The following is a 15,787-nucleotide window of genomic DNA, read 5'->3' on the forward strand; positions in this document are numbered from 1 at the left end:
CGGGAACGCGGGGCGGGGCGCGCGCGCACGCGTTCGCGGGGCCCTTTGTGTCCGCCCTGCGCCTGCGCAGCCCCGGGCCGCTCCGCGGGGCGCGCCGGGAAGTGCAGTCCGTGGGGAGAGCGGCGGCGCTACTGCCCCCTGTCGGCCGGCGGTGCACACCCCGCCCCAGGCGCGTCCGTGACACCGAAATGTTTTCTTTCTTTATATCGGCACGTAAAATTTACTGCGTTTTGTGAGCGGGCTTTGTTTTGGCCTCGTCCTCTCCCCCTAGGAATTCTGTGCGTGACCCGGAAACTAAAGTACCATTAGGCTGCTTGCGTTCGAAGAACAAAAGGCGTTTGAAGGTCGCGTCCTTTGCAGGCACAGCGAGGTGTACAGGAGAGGAAACTAATGGTGTGGGTCTTCAGAGTTAGTGTGATAGCGTATTTCTGTGCATTCTGTAGGGTATGTCTAAATATTTTGGTGGATTTAATATTTTTTACCAGCCGTGGAAACTGATTTGCCTGCTAGATAACTGTAAAAGTGAGATTTGGTAAATAATTATTAGAAATCTTATACTAACACTATGATCGAAACAACAGACAAAAGTATAGCCAAGCAATTAACTAGTAGAGGTAGTTACAAGTTTTGCAGTTCTTTGCTCTTACGACTAGATGTTCCTGTACGCTAGATGAGAACAATGTTGAAACTGACCGCATGTGATTCAAACTGCCTTAAGCTTCAAGATCAAAGAACAAGGACAAGGACTTCCAAGGACAGCCAACAGAATCTCAAATGGGTCAGTGGTTGTAAAAGCAGCCCTTCGACTCAAATGAATTCTTCATTGTGCATGATCGGATGTAGGCAGTACTATGATAATCAGTTACAATAATTTTTATGTATATGTATACTAATCTGACTAATATGTAATTGTTACTCCATATAACCTGTTTGTGCTGAAGCTGTGACATGCACACTAGGTGGGATTATCCCCTGTGCATCCAGCGCTGCAATAAAGAATGCCTGCTTTCTAAAACTCCAAAATGAGTCTTAGAGAGTTTCGTCGACCGGCTTTTTGGTATCAACAGCACCTGCACCTGCATTACCTGTAAAAGCCAGACGTCGCGTTCACGATGCTGTACAAAAGGAACAGGAGAGGCATGCTGGTTGAAAAGGCTGTTGAGTAGGTTCCAGGCTACCAAGTCCTTAATCAGGTACAGGACTCTGATAATGCTTTTTTTAGGCAAAGACTAGTAATTCTGATGTCAATACCCGAGTTTGTGAGGTTTAAGGCAGCCATCACTCAGAGGATATCCGTCTTTTAGTTTGTCTCTCCACAACTACACAGGAGAGGGCTCATACAACAGTATGTTCTCAGTGGTTTGCAGTGTCCCAGTAGCTCAGGGCACTCCTTAGTAGCAGAGGATGACCGCAAGGTCACGCCAAGCCGGGATCTCCTCACAGTGACACCCACCACCCGTTTTACACTTGCAGAAGTCTCAGAGCCCACTTTACCCTCACTGAGGGTCCTGTGCCGGGCGTCAGCCCAGCAACGGGACTCCGCAAGGCCGCCTCCCTCCTTCTCCGCGGTGCGATTCAGCACTAGCCGTAGCTACCCTCGCCGGCGGCCGCCCCTCCCTGCGAGCCCCCTTTCTCCTCACAGGGAGGCCTTTAAGAGGCGGGCCGGGCAGCGCCGCCATCTTGCGGGAGGGCGGTCGGGGGCGCATGCGCGGTGAGGCGCGGAGCTGCGCGTGTCCTCTACGGCGTCGGAGCGGGAGCGATGGGGCCGGGGCAGAATTCCGCCGTGCGGGGTAGGGGCTCGACGGAGGCGGGAGGGTGAGGAAGGGCGCCTGCGGGCGGGGGGGGGGGGGGGGGCGGCTTGCACCACCCCCCCCAGTGGCGGGGAGGATGGGGGGGCGGCGGCGGCGGCGGCGGCAGCGGAGGGGGCGCGGTCCCACCCCGCGATCCGCGCTCCTCTGGACCCCCGGAGACAAAATGGCGGCATAGCCGCCCCCTGCGGGGACGCGGGTGCCCCGTTAGATACGGACATAGATAAATTCCTTCTCCGTAGCCCGTTACGGAGGGCGAGGGTCGGCGGCCCGTCCCGAGGGACCCACCCCGGCCCGGCCCCGTGTGAGCTCCGCGCCAGGCCCTTGTGTGCGTTTCGGCCCTCGGAGCCGGCTCCGGCCACCCGCCGGGTTTTATTTGCGGTGGAAGCCGGCCCGTTTCAGGCACGCTGTTTTGATTCTGCCTTTCCCCCTGGCGCTTCGCTGTCGGGCTTTGCCTTTGTTCGGGCCCCGTATTTTATGCGAAGCCGCCGGGCATAAATTTCATGAAAACCTGTAAATTTCTGGGTTTTTTAACTTGCCCTCAGAGCCCGCTACTGTACAATAGAGGTGACAGTGATACTTGTGCTATGTAATGATTGACCTAAACCATGCCTGAAGTAGCGTTTTTTGTTTTAAATGCTGTTGGGCAGCCGGGCAGGAGGAGAGGGAGGACAGAGTGGAAGGCTGAGTTATCTGATTTCCTCTAAAAAATAAGCTTCACCTGCATGGCTGTGGTTTCCAGTTGCAAAGCTGCTCGTGGCTGATGCCCTTAAGTCAGGGGACTCTATCCAGATGGATTTTTTTAAGTGCACTGCTGGTACAGAGGATGTTGGCAAAGGCATCGCTATAGTCTAAAATGGGCTATGGTGATGGAAGGCCATGCTTATTAAAATAATCAAACCAAAGCCCTAAGGATGACTTGGTAATAGCTTGCAGCCAGATTGCGTTCCCAACAGCAGCTTACTGTCGCTTACAAGCTTGCAAGAATTAGAACAGTTCCTATACACTAGGAACTGAGAAGAAAACTTAGTTTGTGGGGGAAGGAAAAGAGCATTATCCTAATCAAACTGAAAATATCCTCTTTATTCCAGGAAAGCAGGGGAACAGCCGATCAGAGCAGTCTGGAGGGTGCTTTGTTTAGGAGGCAGCAGCAGCATATGGTTAATGTGATTTCTGTCAAGATTAAACTCCATCAATGCCTGGCGACTGGCAGGTCACAGCTCTTTCTTCAGCTTGCGTGTGTCTCAGGCTGATGAATTTTGGAAGTCATACTAATGCCTGTTTCCCTAGAGAAAACTAGCCACCAGAAACTTCCTGTATTTTTGTGGGATTTAATTCCTAGCAGTAATTGGAGAGTAATTGCTTCTGTGTATATTGGTGTGCATATGTGCTGCAAGGTTACCCTTTGGAAGGCAGTGAATAGCACAGCTAGTGCTTTTTGTTGTGAGTAATGTGGTTGTTTTCAGGTGTGACCGACCCCACACTGACCACAGAGCTGATCATGGTGACTTGCCTTTTGCTGCTTATTGGCCAGATCCAACAACCTTTCTCCCTCAGATGGCCTCTTTACCTTATGGTTTCAGTTAAATTAAGCCTGTCAGTCATAATCCCATTTCTTGTGGATGCTGTGAAGTGGTAGAAGCGACTTTATCAGCTTGACTGGCGGGCTTTTACTATTAGGTTTTCAGTGCAGTTGGTTACCCTGGATGACTCCTCAGTAAGTGAGTGTCACACATTTCTCCAAGCAGGCCTGCAGAAAGGTGGCATTTCGTTGTGGACAGTTAGACTACTGGACTGTCATAAACAACTCTTGGACAATAGTAGCCTCTTCATTGGCAACAAAAGGAGGAGAACAATGCTTGAAAGTTATAAGGACTTCTGAAGACAAAAATATATGGATTTTGATGTCCGGAGTTCTGTAGCTGACTTTCAAATAACATGAACATCTTTAAGCAGCAGAGGTAACTTGAAAATTGCCTCTTAGGACTGTCTTGGACTAACTTTGTAGGGGTGCAGCTATCCCCCCATGTTGTTGCCAGTTCCTAGAAAGTAAATTGATACGTGTCATAACGAGGATCGTGTACTCCTGGTGGAGCCAAGACCATCTCAGTTTCTTCATGTGCTTGTCAGTGCAGATGGTAAATGCATGTTCTTCCTGCAGATAAAATCTGTCTGACCTCTCTGGTAGATCCTAAAAGTACCTCTGTAGTCTAGATGTGGAAACGTCCAGAGTAATATTCTAGCTGTTTAGAGAGAGAAGAGAGGAGAAATTTTGTGATCCAAATCTCTTGTGCCTGCTCTCCTGGGATTGCATTCTTTGGACTTTTGTTTCCTTTTTTCCATCTCTCTTCCCTTCCCTTCTCTTCTCTCCTTTGTGTGTTAGTTCTTCTGGAGTTTTAGCCAAACCGTTTTCCATTGTTTAGCGCTTACAACATTGAAACAATTTTTCTGCTGGGTTACGCAGGCCTGTAGTGTCTTATCCTGTTGTGTTTTGGTATTATATCAGAATTGGGATTTGTTTAATAATCACTCAAAAGTTGCTTTCAGTGTTGTTATTTTAAAAAGAAATTAAAAACATTGATATTCCACATTGATGTCACTCTGTTAACAGATGCCTCTTCAAGTAATACATGCATGACCTTAAGAGTTTGGCAGCGAACCGTTGAATTGGCACTGGAGGCCTCTTGAAACAGAGTTGAAAGTATTTAAAAACTTCTGAGAAGTGTTTTCCTTCCAGGTGCAGTTTTAGGTTAACTTAGTTTGGAAGGTGAAATGGGCATTCCAGCTCTTCCAAATCTGTTTGTGAAACAAAACAGCAGTTGACAGCAACACTTACTGCCTCTGAAACCTTGCAGGATGATCTCATCATGAGAGATGGTCTATTTGTTAAATTCAGATAGCTTTTAAATTTACATAATGTTTATTAAGGCAATGCTGAAATTTAAAGAATAGACTGCTTTAAATGTTTGGATTTCGTGTATTATCAGTTGATATCATTTTCCACCCTGATGCAGCTCCAGAGAAGTGATAAAAAAAAGCGAATACAGTAAAAAAGACACTATGATCTATTATAAGAAAAAATATATTAGGCTGTATGTATACAATCTGCCCATGTGTGTAAGAGATGAATCTGGCCCTCAGGAGAAGTGGAGAGTCATTGAAATACTAGATGACAATTACTTTAAACTAATGATCTCTGCTTGTTGAGTTGGATGTGCCATGCATGGTTATGTGGTAGGTGGCCTGAGGGGTGGTCAGAGGGATCTGGGTTAGCTGCAGGTGTGCAGAACAGCTCTTCTGAACGTGCTGCAAAGCTACTGAATTTTAGTACTGACTTTCCTGCTTGTTCTGTGAGTTGTAGAAGTATTTTTGTCATCAGAATCTTTTCCTCTGTTGGTTTGTTAAGCTGACCTGGACTTCTGGATAGGTGCAATAGAAGATCAGCTTCCTTAAGATGCAGCACCTTAAAAGGTGGTTCGGTTATAGGAGTCATCCTTGGTCTTCATTAAAGTCACTCTTTCCCCTTAGTTTTCTTAAGGGAATGGATACAGTCTATCACTGTCCCCTCATCAGTTATTTAAAAATGTTGGTTAAGATTTGATCCATTGGCTAGCAGCTTGGGCAATCCTTGCAACTGCTGCCTTTTCTGAAATCCCCCCAATATAGGCGGTCCCTCAGTTTTGCCTGCTGCTGTTATAGCTGCACTTGACGTTTCATCAGAAATCACTTTAAACTTGTCAGACCCAGCTTGTTCCTGAACTGGCTGGGTGCCTCCTCCCTGCCACAGCCCTGCTCTGCTTGGGGAAAAGTGCTCAAGGGAGAAGGGAAAAGGGTGCTGCAGACTCTCTGTGGTGGCTTTCCTTGGGAGATCCTGCTGCCTCTGATTTAAGCTGTGGCTGTTCTTTGGATTAGTTTGGGCCGTTTTGCTAAATAAAAGCACATTTTCATAAAATCCTTTCTTCAATTTCACCTCCTCATTTCTTTACCCTATTAAAATTAATGTATTGCTCTGGCTAGTTTGTAATGGGGAGATAGAGGTGAGAAGTCACTGGATGGATATAAAACACTGAATTCAGAATATGCTCTCTGGGGCTTTTACTGTTTTAAGGAGTTTGGGAGCAGGGAAACATGCCCTAAAGTCTTTGATGTTGAAGATGGTTTTCTGTATCTTGATATCACCCTGTTGTTACAGGGAGGGTTTGTCACTCATTTGTTGGGGAGGTCTCAGTGCATGTTGGTCTCCTCTGCTTCGTTTACTAAGAAAATGAACTCTGAAGGGCTTCTGCATCTTTTATGCCTTTAGTAAGACTCTAAAGGAGTGCCTGCCTTCCCTGATCTTACAGGGCTGCAGACATCATACAAATATTTGTCTAATTCCACATATTGCTGCATCCAGACCATTGTGGATCAGCATGGTGCATATGAGCTAACGCAGCATTTTAGCTGAGGAAAGGGCTTGGTATGGATTTTATAAAAGGCTGTGGGACAGGGCAGAAAACCTTCTTGATCCTTTTAGAGCAAGCTCACAGTGGCAGTACAGCCAGTCAGTTGGCCGGGGAAAGTAGCAAGAACTAACAAAGGCTTTTTGTTTCTTCTTAGCCCTTAATGTAGTAATGTCTTTTGCTCCAAAGGATGATATCTGGCTTGGCATCTTTCAAATCTGATGCAAACATGGAAGGGGAAGATAGAAATTCCCAACTGGATACTGTTCTAGTTTTCTTAAGTTGTGTAAATGTGCTAAAACTTAAAATTCCTGTTTGATTTATTTGTCTGTAGAGTCAACCGAGCTCTGTATGTACATGGTACGAGTACATGTGTGAGTAGAAGTGGTGGATAAAAAGCAAAGACAGACCAGCCACTTGCTGCTCTGAGAGGAACGGCCGGGGCTGTTGCTGCAACCCGAAACTTCAGGCCAAAGTCCAGCATATTTTCATAAGGCAGAGAGAAAACAATAGAGCCACAAAAAAATAGGAAAACTCCTTGCAGAAGAGGAATTTATACTAAGCGAGTGAGAGTGCAAAGATTTGAGAGATAACTAGAGGGAGGAAGAGTGAGGATGAGAGGTGGTGGAAAGAGGATTTTCTTAATGGAAGTTGTCTTTCAGACAGTGAGGACCTAAGCCAGTTAAAATAAACTCATGATATTATTCATAAATAAGATCTTTTTGGATCCATGTTCTTTCCTGTACATCTCAGTAGGGATTTAATCTAAGCTGTCTTTTGTTACTCTTCTGAAGTGGTAGTGTATTAAATAATTTCCTCATTGTCAAACACCTGTTAACTTTTTTTTTTAGTTACAAGTTGCATTATATTAAAAGCTACTCGGTACCTATACCTTGGGGGGATCCTGCTTGGGTTGTTGATGCAGAGTGTTCTTTAGTGACTTTCCTGCAACTGAAACAAACAACAGGGTTTTTCTTCTGCTACAGGGTCTACTTATGGCTGTTTTAATGTGCTGAACTTGGAAACACTATACTACTGATGTTGATATCAGGTTCACAAACAAAAGGTTAAAAAAAAAAACCAAACTCTGCCAGGTTAATCCTCACCCTTGTGTAGGAGGGATTGGGATGAAGGAGAACGTAGAAAGCAGTAGCTTAACTGGGTGAGCGCCAAAAGAAAATACTCTTCTAAAGTATTGCATTACCACTACAGAACAAAAAGGTCTCTGGAAAAGTAGAGGTGTTGCCACAAGCATGGTGAAATTTACCACTAGGAGTAGTGTTAATAGAATGTTGTGGTCAAAACCTGACACTCTCTCTTTTTTTTCTTTTTTTTTTTTTCCCCTCTTTTATTCTAGTTGAATGGATCGCTGCAGTCTCCTTAGCTGCTGGAGCAGCTGCTGTTGGGTACCTAGCTTACAAAAAATTTCTCTGTAAGGACAAATGCTGCAAAGCAATGGTGAATCTCCATATCCAGAAGGATAACCCCAAGGTAGTCCATGCATTTGATATGGAAGATCTGGGTGACAAGGCTGTGTACTGTCGTTGTTGGCGATCTAAGAAGGTAAGAATAAATGGTCCAGTTTCATTCATGTGCATGCATCTTTCAATAAAACTATTTTCAAACTGCTTTATTTAGAGGAAACTAACTTCTTTTCACCTAAACTATTCTGTAGTGAGACGTAGTGGTATTTTAATCCATAAAACTATGTAGATTTATGCTGTTACTAAGAATAAAGCCTGCAGATCAGTGCTAATAGTGAGCGAAATATTTCTGTAGCTCTGAAGAAGCTGATCTTTTGAAAGGCTGCTGTATGGAGCAATCACAGTCATGAATGACAGGTGCCATTTTGTGTGCTGCCCGTGCTAATACTGAGGTTTATCCAAAACTGCTGGCCTGTTGGCAGGTGAAGGAGAGCTCAGGAACCACGTCTGAGAGGACCTTAAACACCTTTTACTGGAGGAAGTTGGAAGCTTACTCTGTCAGTCAGAAAGTACCTTTCTACTAGTTCATGGTGTTAATAACACAGATCCATTAAGAAGAGTTTTGGTATACCAGAGCTGGTGTCAAATTGCCACTTGCAATATCTGAGCCCGTCATTAAATCTTGTAGACAGGGTGAGCGCGGAATTGTTTCGGGAAGAGCCTGACTTGCGCAGATACTGTTAGGGTCCTACTGGTGTTCTATCCTGGATTTATTGTTGTAGTTCTGCTGTGTACTGTAGATAGCTACCTTTTGCCATATGAATGAGTACAGCGGTGAATTGTTTCCAGTGGCGATGGAGGTAATCTAAAAAGAAGTCATTGTGGTTAAAAGCTTTTGAAGAATTTAGACAGGTGAATTTAATGCATTTGTGCCTTAACAACTCAAGATAGTTATATGGGCAATCCTAAAGTAAAGCCAGTGAAATCATGATGGCATACTTTAAGCCTGTATTTTTAAGCAATTAAAAGTCTGGCCTATACACTGGTCCAACTTACTTGCATAATTGGGTTGCCTCAATTCCCTAATATTAGTAGTAAGCATGATACCTAGCCTTTCAATAACACTAAGGTAAGATCTAAATTTGAGGTAGACATGCGTGACATTTGATGTAGCTGAGATCTGTGTAATTTATCTGTAGTGGTAGTTCTGGGATCTGTAATGAGAGAAAGTGGATTGCATGAGTAGTCCTGCGCATTTACCAGTGGCACACGTTTAAAAGCTTTTGTAGAAGTCAGGGTGCTAATGTGTGGAGACTGAAATAACACAAACCTTCAAAGCCAGATAACTGAGGCCAACAGCCTTGAAATCTATCTCTCTCTGCATCAGTGAACTGAATAATAGACTTCTCAAGCCTTAGGCACTGGTCTAATTGGGCCACACTCTGCAGTTTTCCAGGTACTGTAACTTTTGGTTCTTCCTGTGGTCAGATCTGACTTCGTTACCTTGCGGGTGAAGATAACTCACTAAGTTACACATTTGTAGCTGTATTTGGTTTAAGACTAAAACACTACTGAGGATTAAACAGCATCATGACTTGATTCTGAAATAGTCTTGTGGAGACGGGCCTGTCTTCTTTGCTCTGTCTGGAGTCTGAACTGAAAAACATAATCCGCCCCTGGCTACAGCGTGCTCCATGGACTAAGTTACATATTGTATGATTATAGAACAGGGAAGCGTGTAGATTTACATGCAGTGCTGGTGGCTGTACAGCATGCAGGTATCACACGCGTATAGCAGCATTGCTGCTAAATCTTTGTGGTAAGTCTCCACTGACAGCCAGAATCCAGCACTTGGAAGTTGCCATGAAGGCTACAGCTTCAGAAAAGAAAAAGGGGGAGGAGAAAGGCTGCTCTAAGTATCTGCGCCTTGTTTTAATATCTGAATTTGGGTTTACCTCAGGTTGAAATAGCGTAGGCACCTCCTTCAGTGCTTCTGCAAAAAAAACCGCAACAACCTAACTTGAGTCTTGGTGTTCGTACTTTCTGCTTCCTACTCTGTTTTCTAAACAGAAATGGAAGATAGTGTCTGGTTTTAGTGGTTGCATTGCAGCTCCTGCCAATATTCTAGCTATTGTTTGATACTATATTTTTTTGTGTGTGAAGTAAAAATCTTATGAAGTATGTTTTGGCACATTGAAGGTGTGTTGTCAGTTTAGGAACATACTGTCCTACTGAGTTAGGTCTCTGTAATCACACACTGAAAGGAAGTAGATGGGGCTACCATTATAATAAGTCTGTTCTTAGAACTCTGATCTGAAAGGTCTTGTAAAGGCATTAAGGAGGTCAGTGGAAAATTTTGAAGGCATTTTTTTCTTCTACTGATGCTTAATACTGAGTATTTTAATCAGCATGTTCTGCTTCAAAGACTGCAGTTTCCAATTTTGCTGCCTTCCTCTTGCCCTGATCGGTTGACCTTGTATGGTGGGTAGCATGATCTTTAAGATGGTGTGCATGCTTCTTCTCATGTTCAGTTATTGCCAAGCAGTAATAATATAGAGACATTCTTCATCATTCTCATGTGCTTGTCATCTTTGGAAGTAGTTAAATAGCATTATCTGTTTCTTACAGCTGTCAAACTAAGATCCTGTTAAAATTTGTGAGATAATGTTTATATGATGTCAAAATGGTAGAATGTGTGTGCTTCCAGTGCAGAGGATTACAAAAAATAAGCAATAAGTACCTGCTGTGTTTTTGTTAAGTGGCATATGGGGATCTCTATTCCATATACAGGTTAGAAGAAATGTCCTCTTGTATGACTGTGTGAGCACTTCTCATCAGGTTTAGCCTCATCTGAGGCATGAGGCTGTTAATAGAACCAGTAGCATTATGAACCATAGGATACTTCTGTGTGCACTGACGGTGTGCATGCACTACAGCTGGCTTCACACGGTATTCCTCCTGTATGGGGAATAACAAAACGGTTGGACTATACCAAGGTGTTTTGGAGTAACTTAAAAAATGAGCAGGATTATTTTCAGTTGGGTTTTTTTTTCTGAACTACTATACTTCAAAAGCTTTTTTTTTTGTTTGTGCTGGCCAAAGTCTTCGTGGAGTGCATGTGTTTAAAAAAAACAAACGTGGTATCTTCGAGTAATTCTGTCTTGGGTTGTAATTATCTGTTAAAGTAGGTGGTAGGTCTTTAAATGGTCCTTTCCTGTTCCATGTTGTGCTCTGCAGGCGCTTCATTAGCACTGCTTGTCAAGTTTTGTGGAAAAACACAGTATTCAAACCCAGTGTTTCAAATTTACCAGTGTAGAGCCAAAAATTTTGTCTTAAAACCAAACTGTAATTAGTCTAAAGTTAGAACATTTGTTTTCTTACTCTTCTGCATTTTTAAGTGTGTAAGCTGGGGGGGAATAAATTAATTTGCTTTCTTTTGCAATGACCTGCAACCTCTGTGTCTTCCAGAGAAGTATTAGTCCCCAGGCTGTGGGTCAAGGAATACTGCTGCAGAACATCAGAAGAAATAGCGGTAGAGAATCTAAACCTCTTCAGTGTCAAGGGAAATAAGCTGAGCTTACTGCACAATTCCCTCGGGGATTGAGCTTTGGCTGCTATTGCTAACCTGCTTTATCTTAATCAAGGATGAACATGTTGTGTCAGGCCCAGGATCCACCTATTCAGTATCTGGTCTTCAAGGTGACCAAGTGGGTGGTCTGGAAAAGTGTTGGGTTTTTTCTGAGAAGCTCAAGTCTAGTGTCCCAGCCTCTGGGAGCCGGTGCTTCTGAGACCAGCTGACCCAGAGGATGAATTCAGAGCAGTCAGCATTGGTAGCTGTTAAAGATCTCTCAATGCTATCTGAAGCCTATGAATCCCACCTTTTTTGTCACTTGCAAACTTGCAGTGATGATGTTGCTGTAGCTGGACCTTGGGCTTGCCTCCTTGGGGCATGTGAGATGTTAATGTCTGATGGAAGCTGGGTCAGTGCTTCTGTGAAGACCAGTGGGCTGTGATGTCGCGTGGAAAAACAACTGGCCCAGGAACATCTGGGTTGGAAGCTGGTCAGTGTCCCATGAACATACATTCTTGTTAGCTCAGATTTTTTCCAAGTATCTGTTGGTACCTACTCATTGAGTCACAAATGACTGATGTGATGATAAAGTTCCTGCATGAATCAGCTTGCATGAGTATTCTCTGAATTCAGGGTTTCTTTATTAGAAACGTCACCTGCCATTTATAGCGTGGGTTTTGACATTTTGTAACTGTGAAAAACAAAAAAAACCCCTCACCTCACCTCTCTTCCCGCCCCCCCCCCCCCCCCCCCCCCGGGCATGTGGCTTTATTTTTAGAGCTCTGGGAAATATTTTTGCAAGTATATTGTCTTCATTATATTGTTTTCCTGCAGTACTTTGAAACCTTCTATTCTAACTAAGCATGGGTGATAGGGTGTTAATTTTTTTCAGGGGCTCTGATTGAGGCATGATCGGTGGAGTGTCAAAGACTGACTGATTGTGACTGCACTGCAAGGGAATATTGCTGTTGCAAAGGCAAAAGCTGAGTAATGCCCAACTTTGATTCCCATTACTTCTAAGCAAACAAAATAGTAACTGAAGGCAAAATACTGGTGTGCGATTTCTGTGATCATCTCCAGAGTTTCCTCTGTAGAGGAGGCATAGCCCTTGAAAACACATCCTTGAGAAGTGATGGGATCTAACCTCGCTCTTGTTGCTTCCCAGAATGTCCTTTGGCTCTTGAATGTGAAAAGAGCTGCCCAGGAGCAGAGTGGCTGTCACTGGTCTGGGACCTGGGCACTTAGAGCTGGCTAAAGAAGTCCCTGTGGGTCTTGCACTGAGCAGGCTGTTCCAGAGAGTTTTTTATGGAACAAACATTTCTTCAAATTACTTCCTCAGTGCTGCCCTTAAGAGCCTTTGATGAATAGCCGTGTCAGTTGGAAATGGAGTTTATTTCCATTAGCAGGTCAAAATCCTAATGTGGAAGCCAGCTTGTGCAAAGGGACCTTTGTGTCGATGAGATAAGCTAGCTGTGTCAGGACGAAGCAAAGGCGGCTTGCCACTCTAGCTGTCTGGAGGCAGGACTAATACGTAGGTGTGTCTCTTAAATAAGAGATGAGCTAGGGAAACTGTCCCTTTTCTCATCACGTGCTGTGGAAAACCAGGAAGAAAACTCAGCTAAGGATCTCCTGTTTCTCTTCCTCACCCCACTTACCTTATGTAACTGCACTCAACTCTGGCTGTTGCCTGGGAAAACAGAGTGTGGGGCAAGGTTGAGAGCAAGGTACTCCAGGTAGGTTACAGTTGAAGGTCAGCTCGGGCTGCATTTTCCTCATGCTGCCCTGAGGCAGGAAATACAGTGGAGTCGAGTTGCTGCTTTTTGATCACAAACCTCTCATCCACTCTGCACTCACATGGACAAAAGTAGTGTTCAGTCCAAACTCAGGGAGACCTGAGATGCGAGCACAAAAGCTGTCGTCTGCGGTTACAGTGGATTTAGTGAGAAGGTGTTGTAATGAACTTTCAACCTAGATTCTTAATTCTGACTCTGGATGTACTTTAGCTATGTTTATTCTTTCTTTTTTCAGTTCCCGCTGTGTGATGGCTCTCACACAAAGCACAATGAGGAAACTGGTGACAACGTTGGGCCTCTGATCATCAAGAGGAAGGAGGCGTAGAGGGGACAGTAGAAGCTACAAAATGAACATCTGACAAATCCTCTGCTCACTTGTAATTGGGGGAAAAAACACAAATTCTTTGTCATGTCACTGAAGACTTTCCAGTGTAGTATGGCTTCAGCATGTGTATTTTCTCTGGTGCTTGTCTTGTTTTAATCACTACAATGCATAATTTACTAAATAGTCATGGTTTAAATTTTTTGTCCTGTAAAGTGGTGTGTGTCCTCTCATTGAGTATGAAACTAAAATGACGCACAGAATGTACTTCATCAGAAAATAGGTATTAAATTATTTTCAAATACATGTGTACTACTCTGAGGCCATTCAGTAGAATGTGTGTTCAAAAGGTAGATCCTGAAATCCTGGAGAGGTTCTAAAGTCACAGGTCTGCATAGTTTTCTGTGTAAAAGGCAGCGGCAGGAAAGAAATCATGGTGCCAAAATGCAGCTTAACCTCTGATTATGCTGCATTTTCTGCAGGTGACACATTTGGCCTATTATACTACTGTTCTGTGTGGCTTCTGTAAAAAACTGAATTCAAAATTGCTAACTATGAACAGACAACATGAAAAGGCATATAGCAAGATGGGGCTAAAGGCCAACTTTACCTTTGATTTTACAGCAGTGTTGAAACTTGACCCTACTACCATATGTTATCAAGAATATACTACTGGAACCACAGACCTGTATTTAGAGTAAGATTAGGAAGATGGTCTCTGGGAGAGCTTTCTTAATAGACAAGTGGAATGATATGAAGTGCTCAAAGAGTGATGGGCAGGGGGTGGCAGTGTTGTCTTTGCTGCTAGAAAGCCTTAGTTTCACTTGCAGTCTCTAGCAGTGAAGCTTACTTCCCCAGACCATAGGACTTCTGTGGGGTAGGCTATGTCAATTTATTCCAGAAGCTAAAATAAAAACTAAAACCCCACCCATCATTACTGTCTGCTTCATCATTGCTCTGGCTGGTTCCGGAGGCCTCTTCCCGCTGTGGAGGAAGGAGGCACACCTTTCTTACTAAGTGGCCTTAGGCTCTATGTGTCTTAAATAACTCCTGCCTCCCTGAGCTAACTGTTAATGTGGTTCAGCTAATTTTACCAAAAGAACTGACATGGACAAGGAAAGGAAAGGCTTTGGCGACAGCTAGAAACAAGGGGGAAAGGAAGGATGGGACAAGGAGAGCTCTTACCCTCCTTTTATATGGCACTTGTCTGCCTTGTCTGACGTGGTTGCATTAATGACTATCATGTTGGTTTCCTTAAGTTAAATAGCTTTGATTTGTTAACATGCAAATGACTACAAAGCAAAACCCAAAGAGTGAGGTGGCAGAGGTTGGTTTTGTATTAAACCCAGTCCATTAGCATAATTGCAGCCTGTGTAGGATTGAGCTCTCATGTCCTGGGACAGAGAGACTACCTCAGAGCTAGAAGAAAGGCCTTTTCAAGAAGCTGATGTATTAACCTGGACCCTTAAGGATTCTTCCAGATGATTGGGGCAGTAGAGGTTTTATTTAATTATTTTTTTTAAGGGCGTGGTTGGTACGACAGGTTAAGATTGAAGAAAATGTTTTGCATATTCTCAATGTGAGACTTTCAGAACTTGAGGTCTTAGCTGAGTGGTCTGAACTTTGCCAGAAGGCACAAAAAGTAGAGAAGGCGGCACAGAGGTAGAGAAAGAGGGTTTGCAGGTTGAGTGCTATAGTAGGGGCAACTACTGTCTGTGAGACCTCTGCTTGTAAGAAGTTGCAGTCAAATACGTTTAGTTTCTATCTTTTCTTCCTGTCTTGACTGTAGAGGTACTTGATATTTTTTACTTGGCCAAGTACTGATGCATATGGAAGGTTGTTTTAACCTTGAATTATCAAATACATTGCTTTTATCCAAAACAAAGTTATTTCTGTGTTATTAGAATATGACACTGGATATTTCTGTATTTTTGTCAAATACACATTTGAGCTCATCTTAATCTTGAGGTTGTAATGTCTGTGTTACTCATGAGTGTGTTGTTTCTTTCAAGGGAGAGTTACAGTGTGAGTTGTGCTGTACGCCAGTGCTGCTGTAATCATAACCCTGTTTCTGGGTTCGGGTTTCCTTCTGGGACTTCTTTTCCTGTTAGCAGCAAAGCCTGGCTGCTCTTGAAGGAATAAAAGTTCACTGAAAACTGCATTAATGTTCTGAGAGATGAAGTCCTGAAGTTTCAGATGAGTCTCCTGAGTCATAAAACTATTTCCTGGAGTTTGCGCGTCAGGGACGTGGGCTCCATGAGAAGTTTTTGTTTCTGGGAAGCAAAGGTGCAGAAGCAGAGTCTTTGTCGATTTACATCCTGGTGAGTTTGTTTTGGAGAATTGTCACATTCAAAAGAATGTTGACACAAAGTGGTTAAATCTTTGATGTATGTACAATTTTCTGTACTGTACCTGAAAGTTCCTGTT

General features: G+C 43.7%; 1 protein-coding gene and 1 long non-coding RNA gene across 2 annotated transcripts; both read left to right on the forward strand.

Moving 5' to 3' along the window:
* The first annotated feature begins 61 nt into the window (after positions 1 to 61).
* LOC128147386 (uncharacterized) lies at positions 62 to 1,023 on the forward strand. Its single transcript, XR_008237012.1, has 2 exons — positions 62 to 522; positions 654 to 1,023. It is a non-coding gene; the product is annotated as an uncharacterized LOC128147386 (long non-coding RNA).
* Positions 1,024 to 1,664: 641 nt separating this feature from the next.
* On the forward strand, positions 1,665 to 15,321 carry CISD1 (CDGSH iron sulfur domain 1). The gene is made up of 3 exons (XM_052799919.1): positions 1,665 to 1,790; positions 7,608 to 7,813; positions 13,274 to 15,321. The coding sequence occupies exons 1-3, from the start codon at positions 1,760 to 1,762 to the stop codon at positions 13,361 to 13,363; spliced, it is 327 nt and encodes a 108-aa protein (XP_052655879.1). The 5' UTR covers positions 1,665 to 1,759; the 3' UTR covers positions 13,364 to 15,321.
* Positions 15,322 to 15,787: the final 466 nt, after the last annotated feature.

This window comes from Harpia harpyja, chromosome 10, assembly GCF_026419915.1.
Source record: "Harpia harpyja isolate bHarHar1 chromosome 10, bHarHar1 primary haplotype, whole genome shotgun sequence".
Lineage (NCBI taxonomy): Eukaryota > Metazoa > Chordata > Aves > Accipitriformes > Accipitridae > Harpia > Harpia harpyja.

Coding starts and splice junctions, on each gene's coding strand:
- CISD1 (XM_052799919.1), top strand. CDS start 1,760: ATGGGGCCGGGGCAGAATTCCGCCGTGCGGG. Junction 1,791..7,607: donor GCAGAATTCCGCCGTGCGGG/GTAGGGGCTCGA, acceptor CTTTTATTCTAG/TTGAATGGATCGCTGCAGTC. Junction 7,814..13,273: donor GTTGTTGGCGATCTAAGAAG/GTAAGAATAAAT, acceptor TTCTTTTTTCAG/TTCCCGCTGTGTGATGGCTC.